The 17,371-nt window shown below is 35.6% G+C and overlaps 1 protein-coding gene across 1 annotated transcript; it reads right to left on the reverse strand.

The window, feature by feature from the left end:
- Nucleotides 1–12,469: 12,469 nt before the first annotated feature.
- Nucleotides 12,470–15,365, reverse strand: LOC133802491 (ATP-dependent Clp protease proteolytic subunit 4, chloroplastic). The gene is made up of 2 exons (XM_062240805.1): nucleotides 14,837–15,365; nucleotides 12,470–13,264 (listed from the first exon to the last, which is right to left on the reverse strand). The coding sequence occupies exons 1-2, from the start codon at nucleotides 15,256–15,258 to the stop codon at nucleotides 12,781–12,783; spliced, it is 906 nt and encodes a 301-aa protein (XP_062096789.1). The 5' UTR covers nucleotides 15,259–15,365; the 3' UTR covers nucleotides 12,470–12,780.
- Between the last annotated feature and the right edge of the window lie 2,006 nt (nucleotides 15,366–17,371).

Here is a 17,371-nt window from a genome sequence, read left to right on the forward strand (position 1 = left end):
TAATTATAACATAAGGTTTGATTAATATTGTTGGTCCTAGAAATATTGTTCATTATAGCCTAAGGTTTAGATAGAATTAATAAGAGCGTGACATTTGTCACAGGTATGTTTATTAAGGAATTAAGTATTTTTGAGGAATAGTTCAATTAAAAGAAAGATCTAGAAGCTCTAGAACCTTCCAGCAACTGTTAGGATCACATTTGTACTCAGTCAAAGATGTTTAATCAATTCAAAATATGCTGAAAAAGTGCAAATACGTGTTTGATATATCAACGTATGCCGATATATCGCAGCTATAGGGGCCGATATATCGCCTACGAGAGATACGGAAAACACGTCGACTTCGCACGAACGAAAGCACAAAAGCTCGGGGCATAGGTAGGGGCGATATATTGCCTAGGGATGGCGATATATTGGCTCCTAGAGCCATTTTTAAATATTGGTAGAACCGAGCTAGAAACAACTCTTAACCACTTGGACTTGCTCTTGAACGATTTTGACCGAGTTCAGGGCATCTGTTGAACAAAAATTCAAATCTTTTTCATTTTACATTCATTTTAAAAGGGGTTAGTTTCACTCCTTGAACTCTATAAATAGGACCTAGTACTCAGCTATTTCACTCATCATTCAAGCTTTGTTCAGAGCCTCCAAACACTTGGGAAGTAAGATATAGTGTTATTTTAGTATCGGGGTGTAGATCAAAGTCATAGTTCATCCAAGGTATTCTTATCCTTAATTTCAGTTCTTCATGGTTCTTTAGTTTTCTTTTTCATTCAGATCACCCTTTGTTATGATTCTTGGTTAGGTGTTTAAGTTCTTTGAAACTTAAGGTTTTCGGTAAGTTTCCACTTTGATGGTTTAGTTCTTTTTTTCATCTCCTTTTTATTTAGAAAACTCATGGTTTTTACTGTTGGTTTTAGGAGTGTTCCAATCTCGTTCTTGTCTCCATATCCCAGTTTTTTTATAAGGAAAATAGGTTAGATTATATGTGTTATATGTTTATGTTATGATATGATATGTGATATGATATATGTTGTAGTCTTTGGGCATATGACTTGCTTAGATAGCAAGCCCCAAGAATTTATGTTGTAGTTGCTTGGGCATATGACTTGCTTAGATAGCAAGCCCCAAGAATTTTTATCATTTTCGTGGTTTAGAGTTATGATTTACCTTACCTCGATTAGTAGACAAAGGACCTAGACGGGTTATCATATACTATAGTTGTGATCTAACCTACCTCGAATAGTAGACTGAGGACCTAGATGGTTTTATCACATACCACGTTAATGAGTTAATGGCCATTAATATTGTAGTCCTATATGATATACGTTTTTATAGTCATATGTTTTATAGTATATGCTTTATGATATAGTCTTATGTTTTATGATTTATGACATATATGTTGTTAGTAGATTTTCCTTACTGGGCATTAAGCTCATTCCTTTCTTTTTAGATGGTGCAGGAAAATGAGCATGGAAGGGGGGAAGGATTCGTGGTAGCTTGGCATGTGTGTTGAGGATGAATGGATTGAATGGACTGCTGGAAGATCGAGGGTGACGTTGTTTTTAAGTCTTTTGATTTATGTTTTTATGTATTTTCGCACTTAGTATTTTAAACAATTTAAAGTTTAGGTTTTATGTTTTAAGTAAACAATGGGATCCCATACTTTATTTTATATTTCGTACAATATTTTGGGTTTTAAATAAAGTTATGTTATTTCTTATGTATGTATTCCAAAGTAGTAACTATGTCTAGTAGTTTTTAATGGTCCGAGGTCTAGAATTAGTCGAGGCATTACAGCGTGCTACAAGTCAGAGAGCCTTGGGGCTCTCTTCTAGGGGACACGGGCCCGGTGCCTGGACGGTTTCAGAGGCTCCCAAGCCTCCTGGTTCATGTAGGTTGCAGCGTCTGAAGAACAGGGTCGCGACTCGAGCCCCAAAACCCAGAAATTTCACCATTTTTCTGCATTTTTCCTCGAGCCTAAATCATCAAAATCCAACTTAAACACGCATCAAAGCCAGAATTGAGTCTCTACACCCCAATAGTACACTCAGAGCAATACCATCTAGTAACAATCTAACCAAAAAACCCCCTTAGGGACCCATAATTCAGCATGACCTTCAAAACAAAAAAAAACTTAAGAAACTAAAAGATAAAACTTCAGATTACCTTGATTGAGTTAATCCTAGCTGCTCCCTTTAAGTCTAGAAGTTCCCAACCTCAATTGAGCTTCAATCCCCAGCAATTCTTGCCTTGATTTCAGAAATTTCAGTGATTTCCCCTTAGAATTTCCAAAACCTCACCAAAGGGAGTGAGAGAGAGAAAGTTGAGAGGTTAACTTAGTTCTGGTTGTTTCTCAGAGCTACCTAAGCCTATCCTAAGCTATCCCTTAGCATCAAAAGGACCACAATACCCCTAGACCAACACTTGCCCTTTAACGCCCCTAAGGGAAATACCGTCATTTGCGCCATTCTCGCTAATTCCTCGAGTACTCCTATAAATCCCCAATTAATCCCGGCATACCCAAATAATCACTAAATAACTACCCACTATCCGGTAAATCACGAACAACGCCAAATTCCCAAAATACCCCTAGGCTCACCCCGAGCCGGGTATTCGACCCCGTTGTGACTATTTTGCTACTTTGCTCCCTAGGACCGTCTCAGATCACACATCACAAATATATCTCCACAATCCTGTGGTATCAAGCACAACACACATATAATTTACATTTATGCCCTCAACGTGCCAAAATTACAACTATGCCTTTATTAACAAGAACGAGTCCACATGCATATTTAATTCTCCTAAACATGCATATCTAGCCATATAATCATTTATCCACGTAATTACATGATAATACACATATATCACACGTATAACCCATTAATCGATCATATAATCCCAATTAGGCCCTCCTGGAACTGTAAGCAAGGCACTCAACCCTAATAACAAATTCAGGACGTTACAAATGTCCTCATGTGAATTACACCTCGAGGACTATCATCGGGGTCTTCCCATCTCCTTTCTGATCCAACCCTCTAGGTCTAGAGAGTTGTCCTTGGGGATTGTAATAAAGTGTCAGGTGTCATGCACAACAACCCTGGACCACAAGCAACCGTATGACATGTTACTATTCCCTCAAGTTGTGATGTCAAGTCCGTCACGCAACAAGCAATATGTCTCACTACACCGACTGACATGGGAAAACGTGCAGCTACCCCTTAACACTGTCAGGGACGTGTTATCCTAAAAAGTTATGGGTTGTAACCTCGTTAATGGGCCCCGAGTGATATGCACGGGCCCACCACCTCCTTAACTACATGGATGTATATTTATTATCTATTATGCCCCGATAAGTGGGAATGTTTTGTAATATACCCCCATTAAAGGAGTTAATTGTCATCGACCTCTATAAATAGGGCTAGGGCACATATTGTAAATGATTCACATTTTAGTATTCAGAGCATTGCCAAGAGCTGTCTGAACTACATTGAAGCTTGAAACCCTCAAGCTTCCTCAAATCCTAATACAATAGACTCGTGGACTAGGGTTAATTAATAATCTGAACCATGTAAAATCTATCTTTTTCTTGCATTTTCTTTGAGTTTATGTTAATTAGTTGATAGCGAAAAAGGCAGTCAACATCATGAACTTTTTCATTGCAGGTATATTATTTTAGAAATCTGGTACTTTTTGATGACGTGATAAGGTATTTTTGTAAATAAGAAAACCCCAAAACAAAGTGACAATTTTAGGGCCTATTTGGGCCTGGCCATGGATATGGCCTAGAAGGTAGTCATTGTTTAATCGATTAAGACATTTCAATAGACCACCTTCGACATCTTCAAGAGTTCAAGGGGTTCACGACTTCATTCGGCAGGATCCGCGATTATTGCTAAGTCGATTGGTGAGTTTCATCAGTTGACAAATTCTAAAACGCAAGCAAAGCGTGATTAGGGCATATGGTTATCGGTGTGATAAAAAATGGTATTGTGATCATCAGTGCCTGAAGAAAGAGTTCACTGTGTTTCTCATGCACGATGAAGATGTTATATTATTTTATAATATAATGTAATATTATATTATATTATAATATAATGTTTTAGATTAAATAAATGTGACAAAGAGTGTCACATAATCCAAATAATGTAACATATTTGGTGTTACAAATTTGTAACTTCCAAATATTACCCTTATTGTGTAAATTTGTTGTTACACAATATTGAGATGAAGTTCATAAAGCCATATGTGAAATAGCTGTTAGAGATATGATTTTAACCCCAATAATGTGTTTTGGAAGTTACAAAATCATTTGGGAGGGTTTGGAACCGTTTGGAAAAACAACACATTTTTAAGTGCTGAAATTGGTCGGTGGCCGCGGCCACTGAATGTTGGTGGTCGCGGCCTGTGGGACAGAGACTAGTGGCCGCGGCCACTAATGTCTCTGGCTACGACCATAGGCCAAAAACTGACCAATTTTTCAGTTTTTTCAATCTTAGTTGAACGGCTCAAAAAACCCAAATAACACCCAAATCTCAATTTTAATTCCATATTAATCCAATTAAACATTGGTAACAGCCATGGGGGTTGGTGGAATTTGAAATTCAAAGGGTGTTTCTAAACTCTATAAATAGGAGCCTATAGCTCACTTGAAATACACAAATTTTCTATCCATTAGAGTACTTGGCTAGAAACACCTTGAGGCTTGATAATTCCATAAAGCATTTCCAATATCTGTGAGAGATCCCTTAGTGCTTGAGTTAGGGGGAAATAAGCTTTTGGACAAAGGTTTCAAACCTTGTTCATGTTGGTGATCCCCAACACTCTTCACTTTGGTTGTGTGAGTGGGAGTTTATTGTTTTTTTCCTTGTTCTTATTTTCTTCTATTTCTTTTCTTCTTGTTATATTTACTTGTACTTTTGTTTAAGAGTTGTAATCCTTTTATTTCCTTTGTTCAAACACTTCTAGTTTATTTGTATCTTTTGTAATAGAGTTGTACTTTCTATTTCTATCATCTTACATCTCCTTCTCCTCTTATTTGTATTTTTAGTTATAGAGTTGTAACACTTTAATTAATCAATCCTTGTCTATTGTAATATTTTTCATAGAGTTGTAATATTTTCTTACCATTTCCATTGAGGCAATCTATTTTTTCCTAACATTCAAAAGCTTACCCTTGTTTGTTTCAATGGAAGGTGAGACCATCAAAATCATGAATCAAGACCTAGTGAGGTTGGATAGGTTTGATGGGTCCAGTTTCACTAGGTTGCAAGACAAGGTGAGATTCCTTTTGACCACTCTCAAAATCGCCTACATCCTAGAATCCACTCTAGAACCTCTCCCAACACCATCCGACAAGAACACTCCTCCCGAGGAGGTGGAGAAAAGAAGGAAGAGGGAGGAGGATAATCTCCTTTGTAGGGGTCATATCCTCAACGCCCTATCTGATAGGCTCTATGACCTCTACACCGAGACCAAATCGACCAAGGAGATATGGGATGCACTAGAGAAAAAGTTCAAGGCGGAAGAGAAAGGTATCAAAAAGTTTTTGATATCTCAATACTTCGATTCCAAATTTTTTGATGACAAACCTATTCTTCCTCAAATTCATGAATTGCAAATAATTGTTAACAAACTGAAAGTTTTAAAGATTGAGCTTCCCGAGGCCTTTCAAGTTGGTGCTATAGTGGCTAAATTACCACCAACTTGGAAGAGCTATAGGAAAAGAATCCTTCATAAAAATGAGGATTATTCTTTGGAGGAGATCCAAAAGCATATTCGAATCGAAGATGAATCAATATGTAGAGATAAACTTGTGGAGGGGTCTAATGGAGAGACTTCCAAAGCAAATGCGGTGTCACAACAAAAACATCCCAAAAACAAAGGGAAAAAGGGTAACGAGAAACCTTTGGGTCCAAAAACCAATCCAAACAAGTTTAAGGGCGAGAAAGGTCCTTGCTTTGTGTGTGGAAAAAATGGTCACTATGCTAGAGAGTGTAGGCATAAAAAATACAAACAAGGACCTAAGGTGAACGCAACTCAAGAGGAAAACATAGTTGCTACCCTTAGTGAGGTGAATGCGGTCCAAGGCAAGGTTAAAGGGTGGTGGTATGATACATGTGCCACCGTCCATGTCACTTATGACAAATCATTGTTCAAGACCTTTGAAGAGTCAAAGGGCAACCATGAGATTCAAATGGGCAATGAGGGCAAATCCAAGGTACTTGGCAAAGGTACCATGAAGTCTTTTTCACCTCCGGCAAGAAAGTTACATTAGTGAATGTACTTTATGTTCCCGAAATGAGTAGAAACTTGGTAAGATGTGATTTGCTTGGCAAGCCCGGCATTAAAGCCGTTTTTGAGTCCGGTAAACTTATACTTACCAAATCAAATGTATTTTTGGGAAAGGAGTACTCTTGTGAGGGTATGGTTAAATTGTGCACCAATGATGTAACTTTCAATGTTATCAATAAAAATGCTAATTCTGCCTATATTGTTGAGTATGATTCTTTATTTTTGTGGCATCTTAGACTATCGCATATAGGTTTTTCAACCATGAAAAGAGTAGTTAAATGTGGTATGATTGCATGCAATATTAACAACTATGGTAAATGTGAAACATGTGTTAAGGAAAAAATGATTAAGAAACCATTTTCTAGTGTAGAAAGATCATCTAATTTACTAGATTTAATCCATAGTGATCTTTGTGAATTAAATGATGTTTTAACTAGAGGTGGTAAAATGTATTTTCTTACTTTTATAGATGATTTTAGTAGATATACCTATGTGTTTCTTTTAAAGCATAAATATGAAACTTTTGATGCTTGTAAATTGTATAAATTAGAAGTTGAAAATCAACTAAATAAAAAGATTAAGATGCTAAGAAGTGATAGAGGAGGAGAGTACTTCTCTAACGAATTCAATACATTTTGTGAAGAAAATGGTATAATTCATGAGTGCACTGCACCTTATACACCACAACACAATGGTGTTGCCGAAAGGAAAAATAGGACTTATCTAGAGATGATAAATTCTATGTTGGTGTTTTCTAAGTTGAACTTCAACTTATGGGGTGAAGCACTTTTAACCGCTTATCACATTCTTAATCGAATACCGATGAAGAAAAATGAGATATCTCCATACGAGTTATGGAAAGGAAGAAAACCCAACATAGGGTACTTCAAAGTGTGGGGGTGTCTTGCATATTGCAAGAAAAATGAACCTAATAGAGCAAAGTTAGGTTCAAGAGCCATAAAGTGTGCTTTTGTTGGTTATGCCAACAATAGTAAAACCTATAGGCTATTATACTTAGAGTGTAATATTGTGATTGAATCTAGAGAAGTTGAATTTTTTGAGAATATGTTATGTGACAACAATTCTCAAGCTTCAACATCTCTAAAGGAGAATTTGTTATACGAGAACAATTCTCAAGCTTCTACATCCAAAGTTGATTCTCAAGAGGAGAATTCTCAAAAGGATGTAAAGGAACCCTTTGAACCTAGAAGAATTCAAAGGCTTAAAAATCATAAAAGTCTAGTAGTGGATGAGATAGATTCTCAACAAATTTCGTTCTACATGGTAGAAGGAAATAGAGAGGAAGTTATTAGGAAAATTCCTATTGTACTTCTCATTGAGGATGATTCTAAGACTTATAGAGAAGCTATGCAATCGAGAGATAGTGCATTTTGGAAAGAAGCCATCAATGATGAGATGGATTCCATTCTTTCCAATAACACTTGGGAATTGGTAGACCTCCCACTGGGGTCTAAGCCAATTGGGTGTAAATGGGTATTTAGGAGAAAATATCACACTGACGGCACTATCCAAACCTTTAAAGCTAGATTAGTAGCTAAAGGGTTTAGGCAAAAAGAGGGTATCGATTATTTCGATACCTATGCGCCTGTTGCAAGAACAACTTCTATAAGAATTTTGTTCGCTTTAGCTTCTATACACAACTTGTATGTTCATCAAATGGATATCAAAATGGCATTCCTTAATGGTGGCCTCAATGAGGAGGTCTATATGGAACAACCCCAAAGGGTTTGTCTTACCAAAATATGAACATAAAGTATGTAGACTTGTAAAATCCTTATATGGATTGAAACAAGCTCCTAAGCAATGGCATGAGAAATTTGATCAAGCCATAATGTCTAATGGGTTTAGACATAACAATGGAGATAAGTGTTTGTATTCCAAAACTTGTAAGGAATATGTGATCATTGTTTGCTTATACGTGGATGACATGCTTATTCTAAGTAATAACATGAAATGGATAGAAGAAACAAAGAGGTTTTTATCATCAACCTTCAAGATGAAAGATCTTGGAGAAGTTGACACCATACTTGGTATCAAAGTAAAGAAACATAGTGGGGGTTTTGTGTTAGGGCAAGCCCACTATGTTGAGAAAGTATTGAACAAATTTAACCATCTCAAGGTTAAAGATGCCAATACTCCATTTGATCATAGTGTAAAACTAGAAAAGAATGAAGGAAGAGCGGTGGCTCAATTGGAGTACGCTAGTGCTATAGGGAGTCTAATGTATGCTGCCCAATGTACTAGACCTGATATAGCATTTGCAGTAAGTAAACTTAGTAGGTTTACAAGTAATCCAAGCGTGGATCACTGGAAGGCAATTGGAAGAGTCCTATGTTATCTCAAGAAAATCAAAGGACTAAGCCTTCACTACTCCAAATTTCCTTCGATATTAGAAGGATATACAGATGCAAGTTGGATATCCAATCTTGGGGTCAACTTGTCCACAACTGGTTGGGTATTTACACTTGGTGGAGGTGCAATTTCTTGGGGTTCCAAGAAACAAACCTGTATATCTCATTCCACTATGGAGGCAGAGTTCATAGCTCTAGCTGCTACCGGCAAAGAGGCCGAATGGTTAAGGGATCTATTAATAGAGATTGCCCTAATCAAAGAGAATGTATCTACTATATCGATAAATTATGATAACCAAGCGACATTGGCTAGAGCATATAGCGAAGTGTATAATGGGAAGTCTAGACATATTAGTCTAAGACATGGCTATATAAGAGAATTGATTCAAAGAGGAGTCATCTCAATATCCTATGTGAGAACAAGTGAAAATCTGGCGGATCCTTTCACTAAGCCACTAACGAGGGATTTAGTGGCTGCATCATCTCGAGGGATGAGACTTAAACTCCCTAAAGAGATTCACGATTGATGGTAACCTATCTTAACACTAGTTATTCAACTAGTGTTAGGTTCAATAGGTAACAACAAGTTAATCAAGTGAATATTAGTTGTACTCAAAACATGTCCCATATGAGATATTGAGTACTTGTGTGTTACCAAGTCGAGGGTTAAAACTGAAAGGTTTTTTAATAGAATTCAGTCTTGTAAAGACAAGTATTTTTGGTAACAAAATACTGTAAGAATTCTACATATATGAACCTAGGGATGGTGCCGCCTCTCATGAGAATTAGGAGTATTCTCAAGAACGTCCATGAATGGAAAGTGCACATGGCCATTAACGGTGCAAAGCGAGATATAGAGGTCTCAAATGAACATCGCAAAGGTGTGTGTGTTATCACTGATTTGTTATCATGAAAAGATGGTTCAATGCCTAGTGCAACCTAATTTTCGACAAATTTTGTGATAATTACACTATAGTAAAGTTCAAGTTGAAAAACACTTTGCTTTATGCACTAATGCAATGACTCCTATAAGAGAGAGTTCTTATTTAATCAAGTGGGGGATATGTTATATTTCAAAATATAATGATTGATTAAATAAGTGTTAAAATAGATAACTATTTAATCTAGTGGGGGAATGTTATATTATTTTATAATATAATGTAATATTATATTATATTATAATATAATGTTTTAGATTAAATAAATATGACAAAGAGTGTCACATATTGTAACATATAATAGAGAGTTACAATATTTAGATATATGAGATATATCCAAATAATGTAACATATTTGGTGTTACAAATTTGTAATTTCCAAATATTACCCTTTATTGTGTAAATTTTTTGTTACACAATATTGAGATGAATTTCATAAAGCCATATGTGAAATGACTGTTAGAGATATGATTTTAACCCCAATAATGTGTTTTGGGAGTTACAAAATCATTTAGGAGGGTTTGGAACCGTTTGGAAAAACAACACATTTTTAAGTGCTGAAATTGGTTGGTGGCCGCGGCCACTGAATGTTGGTGGCCACGGCCTGTGGGACAGAGACTAGTCGCCGCGGCCATGACCACAGGCCAAAAACTGACCAATTTTTCAGTTTTTTCAATCTTTGTTGAACGTCTCAAAAAACTCAAATAACTCCCAAATCTCAATTTTAATTCCATATTAATCCAATTAAACATTGGTAACAGCCATGGGGGTTGGTGGAATTTGAAATTCAAAGGGTGTCTCTAAACTCTATAAATAGGAGCCTATAGCTCACTTGAAATACACAACTTTTCTATCCATTAGAGTACTTGGCTAGAAACACCTTGAGGCTTGATAATTCCAGAAAACATTTCCAATATCCGTGAGAGATCCCTTAGTGCTTGAGTTAGGGGGAAATAAGCTTTTAGACAAAGGTTTCAAACCTTGTTCATGTTGGTGATCCCCAACACTCTTCACTTTGGTTGTGTGAGTGAGAGTTTATTGTTTTTGTTCTTGTTCTTGTTCTTATTTTCTTCCATTGCTTTTCTTCTTTTTCTTCTTGTTCTATTTACTTGTACTTTTGTTTAAGAGTTGTAATCCTTTTATTTCCTTTGTTCAAACACTTCTAGTTTATTTGTATATTTTGTAATAGAGTTGTACTTTCTATTTCTATCATCTTACATCTCCTTCTCCTCTTATTTGTATTTTCAGTTATAGAGTTGAAACACTTTAATTAATCAATCCTTGTCTATTGTAATATTTTGCATAGAGTTGTAGTATTTTCTTACCATTTCCATTGAGGCAATCTATTTTTTCCTAACAGAAGAGGCTGACCACGAGTTTGAAGACATCACAGAAGGGGAGAAGGAACTGGAATTAGATTTCGTTAAAATTGATGGACTGGTAGAAGTGTCTCGTAATTCAGTCGTGGGTTTGATGATTCCAAAGACAATGAAGATGATGTGAGAAAGTAGCAGGTCATTATGTTCATCAATCTTGAAGCAACACAAAACTTTATTTCTTATCGACTGAAGTCATTAACTCAATGCTAGAATGAGAAACGCGCTACTCATTTTATGGTCCTTTTCAGGTGCTCGCTCGCATTGGCGAGGTAGTCTACAAGCTCGATTTTCCTCCAACAACTTCCATACACTCTGTTTTGCATGTATCTCAGCTTTTTCGAGCTCATATTATATAGCTACTTGTTCATCCATTTTCCCTCCCCAATTCAATGCTGAATTTTAACTTGTGGTCCAACCTGAGCAACTACTAGGCGTACGTCCTAAACTGAATGCAAGTTCTAGTGATATTAAAGTCCTCTTGAAATGAAAGTGCCTACCTGATTTTGAAGCCACTTGGGATAACTTTCATATGATTCAAGGTCAATTTTCAGATTTTCTCCTCGAGGGGTAATGTTTGGTAGGGGTGTACAAGGTTTGGTTTTGTGGGGTTTAGAATAATTTTAAAACCAGAAAGCTAATGTCGTTTGAAAAACCAAGCCAATAAAAATAAAAAATAAAACGAAACCATAAATAAAGGGTTTGGTGTAGTTTGTTTTGATTATAACTATATAACCAAATTATTAAAATTTTATTTTATTTTTATAAAATAAATAACTAAACAATTGTATTTAAATAATAATAATAATTTAAACTTTAGTTTTAAGACCATAAAAGTTTACAAGAAACTTAGTATATTTTTTGTTATAAGTGTAAGTATTTTGAATCATTTTATAGAAGAGAAAAAAAGAAATGTTTACTTTCTAAACAATGTGAGACTATATATTTATTTTTTCTTAGTTGGAAATTTGTGCATGTATTAAATACTACTAAAAATATATTTTTAACAATAAATTATTTAGCTTGGATGGTTGTGTAGATTTTATAAATATTTTTTAGAAGAATCACAGTCCAATTTAATTAGTTTTAGACAGTTGAAAACTGTGACCAAATCATTAAAGTCAAGGGTCTAGTTAAACTGAATTATTGGAAACAATTTCATCGGTCATGGTTTTTTGTAGTTTGATGCGTTACAGTTTGGGGTCCAAACCATGATTTGCAATTTATATGAACCCCCTTTTATATACTCGAGGCGTAAGGGTAAATCGGGTAATGGCAATTAATTAGTGCTAAAGTGTTTTTTGCGTGAGGTGATGTGTTCCCACTAGTATTTGGTCAAGATTTCCGCTCAAAATAGTTGTTCATATAATTGTAAACCAAAAAGTTGGTGCAAGTTGAAAAATAAGAAGCTTCCGCTTATATATGTATATAATTATAATAATAAAATTTATTATAAAACGTTGTGAATTTATAACTGGCAAAATTAGTTTAAACCAATAATCAATGTAAATAATCTTGTGCTCAATGGTTTCAATGTTTACAGGGCACAAAAAACAAAAGGTAAGGAGTCTTGTAAAAGCAGCAAGATTCAGAGTACTTTTTGCTTAAACTAATTCTAATGAAAAAAAAAAACACAAGGAATTGACTTCAACTTTGGGAAAGAAATAAACAACTCTTTCTTAATTTCATTCCACAAATTCATGACCCTAAACTATGTGAATGAGGCATAAGGTTTTATGCAACTAACACATTAAGTGAAAGTTTATGAATAATGTACCCTTGTATCAACACCAAAAGCTTAATAAATCTCATCTTCGGGGACGTCAGGAGTCAAGAATTTCCTTGGATCTTTACTGATATCGTCATAAGTTAGTCTTGGTTTCACCCTTTCTGGTACAGGCACAAGAGGAATAATGCTATCTCCATCTATAACTCCATCTATTATTCCATATTCAACTCCTTCGATGGGAGACATGTAACGATCCCTATCAATATCTTTCTGGACTTGTTCGAATGAGCGGCCAGTGCAATTTGCAATAATACTGGCGACATTATTTTTGTTATGCATGATTTCTCGGGCTTGAATTTCCACATCTATAGCCTGTCCACTAGCACCTCCGAGAGGTTGATGAATCATTATCCGAGTGTTTGGCATTGCAAAGCGTTTACCTTTAGTACCGCCAGCAAGGATAACAGAAGCTGTTGAAGCTGCTATGCCAAGTGCAATTGTGGATACATCAGCCCTCACAAGCTGAACAACATCGTAGATAGCCATTGTAGCACTGAAGTACATAAAATCAAGAATATTAGCGAGGCAACACACAGTACTGAAGTCAAAACTATATGGAAAAAGCATGCATTATAATACTCAACCTAAAAGTGAAATAAGATAAAGAAACTACATACAAAATCTCTAATTGCAGATAAAGAAGAATTCTTATGGCCAGTATTCTCTAAAGATTAATTAATCTACAAATATACCCCAAGAGAAAAACTGCTTTTCACATCAATACAGGTAGTGGTTGCAATTCCAAGACTTCCACTAAAGCCCATCCCCAAATTATCACTTATCCCATGGGCGATAAACTATTTACCATGCAACATTAATTTCCAAATCTGAGACCAGTCTAGAATTTCATTGAATATGATAGATCCACAATTTTATAGCTAAAGCCTAAACCTAAATCCATAATTTACTCAAGTCTGTGGCACACACACAACGAAGTAGTAATACCTTGGAAAGCCTAAGTTGTGGAATCATTAATCAATAACACCAATAAGGAACAAAGTGCCATCAATCTGCAACCTCAAATTCAGGGAAACACTCAATTCAGGCAGATTAATACCAGAAGGATTTTCAAACTAACCAAAATAAAAAAGTTCGAGACTAGATTTACTGCTCTTTAGTGCCTAGCAATGACTTGGTACAGCTGAAAATTGGTAATCTTAAACGATATGCATTTAAGTAATTGTTGTTTCAATACAATTTCATGAATGCATAAACACACAGAAAACTTGTACTTTCTTACCAAATCTTTGGATGTTCTGTCGGCTCTCATCTAACCGCAGACTCCACCCCACACACAAGAGACAAGGAATGAGTTATTCAACACTAACTGACCAGGGCCTAAATACCGTGGAACAAGCAAAACATGCTGAAAAAAAGTATTCAACTCAGAACACCAACACTGGTATTTAAACAGTAAAGGAAACAATTACTAGGCTAGGTCAATCCTTGACCACCTTAAGACATTTTTTCTTTTAACTAGGCTCTCCATCTAAGTTCTAACCCTACAATATTTGAAGACCAAAAAACTATAGCAGTTGCTATGTAGGTAGCTAGAAGGTATTCGAACATAACACCTTACCACATGTTTGACCATTTAAGCTACCCCTCCTGGTGACCAACTTAAGCCATTAAATACAAAATGGGAATTTATAAACTAAGACAGGAGGATGCTCACCATAAGCAATCAGCTCAAGAAACTGAGTCTAGTGAAAAATTTCAGCAAAAAAGGGTCAACAGCAAGAAATTGGGAATTTCGATTAATTTTCATATTCAGCTAGTTTTATTGTCGTCTAATTACCCACGCACATGTACATATATGTATATATATATGCTATACAAAGAACTTTAATCCATAAAAAGAACTAAGCTAAGAACACATACCACCAAAATGAAACATGCATAGCTTCTTTATTCAAATTTAAGCATATCCCTAATCACTATTCCAAATATACATTCCATATCCAAACCCAATTCAAAATATTGAACCAGAAATTAAAACTAGTTAAGATTGCACTAACTAAGCTGATATGATTAAAACCCAGAAATTAACAAAGCTTATTCAAACCTGAGAGAGCCACCGGTGGAGTTAATAAAGAGTTTGATATCTTTAGTCGAATCCTTGGCGTCCAACAAGAGAAGCTGGCTGATAATGGCGTCGGCAACGAAGTCATCAATGCTACTGCCCAAGAAGACGATCCTCTCTCTGAGAAGAAGCCCCATGGCGTCGGCCTCGGCGCCTCTCATGGCGGTGTCGGGGCTCTGAGGAGCGGAAGCAAGTAGCATAGAAGGGGTGAAATTTTGGGGTTTGGAGAAGGGTTTTGGAGCGGGCGAGGTAGTGGCTTGGAAACATTTGAAAACGGAGGTTGTGGTTCTGATTTTGGGGGATGAGATAGGGAGGTAGGAGAAGGGTTTGGAGCGAGAGGAGTGGAGGAGTTTGGTGGAGGGAAGGGGAGAATGGAGTGTGGATGAGACTGAGAGCACGTCCATGGCCGACCAGAGAGAGAGAAATAGAGATTTGGGTAAGAGAGGAAAGGAGAAGAGACAGCCTAGAGCCCCTGAGACTTCAACCCGATGGGGATCGGATTTTTTACTTTACTATAGGGGAAAATGAAACAAAAAAAATGTAATATAGGAGTAAATTTTAAAATCTAAATTTTGAATAATTAATACGGTATTAATAATGTCATTTGGGTTTTTTGTCAAAAAAAAAAAATTAATGTCATTTCGGTTTACTAAAAAAAAAAATAATGTCATTTGGGTGACTAATATTAATTTTAATTTTGTTGTAATTTTTTTGTTTGAAGAAGTTAGTTAGGAGGCTTTATTTTCATTTTTTTAATATATAATTTTGGGTTATAATAATTTTTCTTAATTGTTGACATCTAAAATATAAAAGGAAAATCTAAAAGGGATTTTACTCATTTGGTACCATATATTTTTGCAAAGTATTATTTTGATACCTTTTGTTTTCAATAATATTCATCTAGTACCCTGTATTTTAAAATTATACATATTTGATACCCTAGACTCAGATTTGATAGATAAAATTTTGTCAATATGATCAAACTGTCATCAGTTATATGTAATTAAGTAATTAAATTTAAATTTGGAACTTACATAATTGATAGCAGTTTAATTAAATTAGTAAAATTTTATTAATTAAATTTGAGTTTAGGGTACCAAATATGTACTATTTTAAAATACAGGGTACCATATGAGCATTATTGAAAACATAGGGTACCAAATGATTACCTACCCAATATAAAATATAAAAGGAAAAATACTGTAAATATATATATATTTATATATAGGGGAATTCTCCTGTAGGGGCTTCACTTTAAGCCCTACCGGTATGGCTCTCAGTGTTTACAACTCGTGAACAGTTTTCGGCGCGATTTTTTTATGACCGTGCATATTGTAGCTATTTAGAGCATCCTGCAAATTTTTAGAAAATTTCGAATAATTTACAGTACCGAAAACTAGGTTCAAACATGTTGTTGCACGCGTAACTAATTTTTTTTTATGTGTGTGGAAAATAACATGTTTGAACCTAGTTTTCGGTACGGTAAACTATTCAGAATTTTCTAAAAATTTGCAGAATGCTCTAAATAGCTACAATATACACGGTCATAAAAAAAAGTCGCGCCGAAAACTGTTAATGGATTGAGAAACACTGAAAGCCCTACCGGTAAGGCTTAAAGTGAAGCCCCTATAGAAGAATTGTCATCTATATATATTTACATATAAAAGGAAAAAAAGAAATAGGGGCTATACCCAAACTCTAAAATTATGTTTGGTTGATAGAAAAGAAAGTAAAAGAGAAGAAAAATTATAAAAGAGATAGAAAATTGAAGGATAAAAAAGTAAGTACATTTATTTCTTAGTTGTGTGGGTGTGCTGAAAGAAAGAATTAGTTTTTTTTTTATAAAATTACTATATTAATTACTCTTAAATTATTAATTTATCTATTCTTCTTTATTGAATATAGTGTAAGATTGACTCTATTAATGTATTTATATATACAAATGTTGACCATTGATTTGGTCAACGACACGGAGTCAAATAAAATGATAGAAATTAGATGAATTCAATTCAAGAAGACAAATGACACAAGGATTCAAATGGCTCATGAGAAGGATCTTTAGAGACTGGGAGAGAAAATCGTTGTTCTTACGCAATTCTTTGTATCTATATCCAAGAGAGATACTACCAAATTTTGTCGTTTTCATAACGACTATGGCCATGACACCAATGAGTGCAATAAGCTCAAGGATGAAATTGAGTTCCTTATCAGACAAGGACATCTGAGGAGGTATGTGCGAGCGGCTGGAGGTTCTCAGCAAAAGGCTTAAGGAGGCAACGAGCAGGCACCAGTACACCAACGCTCGCCTCCTTTCCAATTGCGGGTACATTGCTGACCATCTGTGGAGGACCACACATAGCAAGTGACAGTGGGAAGGCAAGAGAAAGATATGCCGGAACCTTACGTCGCGATCAAGATATTGAAATGCTGAACGTCGAGGAGCGAACTCCCAAAAAAGCTCGAACAGAGGAAGAATCATAACTTTCTCCGAGCTAGACGCTCAGCATGTTCGATTTC

The sequence above is a fragment of the Humulus lupulus genome, chromosome 9 (genome assembly GCF_963169125.1).
Source record: "Humulus lupulus chromosome 9, drHumLupu1.1, whole genome shotgun sequence".
NCBI classification, from domain to species: Eukaryota; Viridiplantae; Streptophyta; class Magnoliopsida; order Rosales; family Cannabaceae; genus Humulus; species Humulus lupulus.

Coding starts and splice junctions, on each gene's coding strand:
- LOC133802491 (XM_062240805.1), bottom strand. CDS start 15,258: ATGGACGTGCTCTCAGTCTCATCCACACTCCATTCTCCCCTTCCCTCC. Junction 13,265..14,836: donor TCCACCGGTGGCTCTCTCAG/GTTTGAATAAGC, acceptor TATGTACTTCAG/TGCTACAATGGCTATCTACG.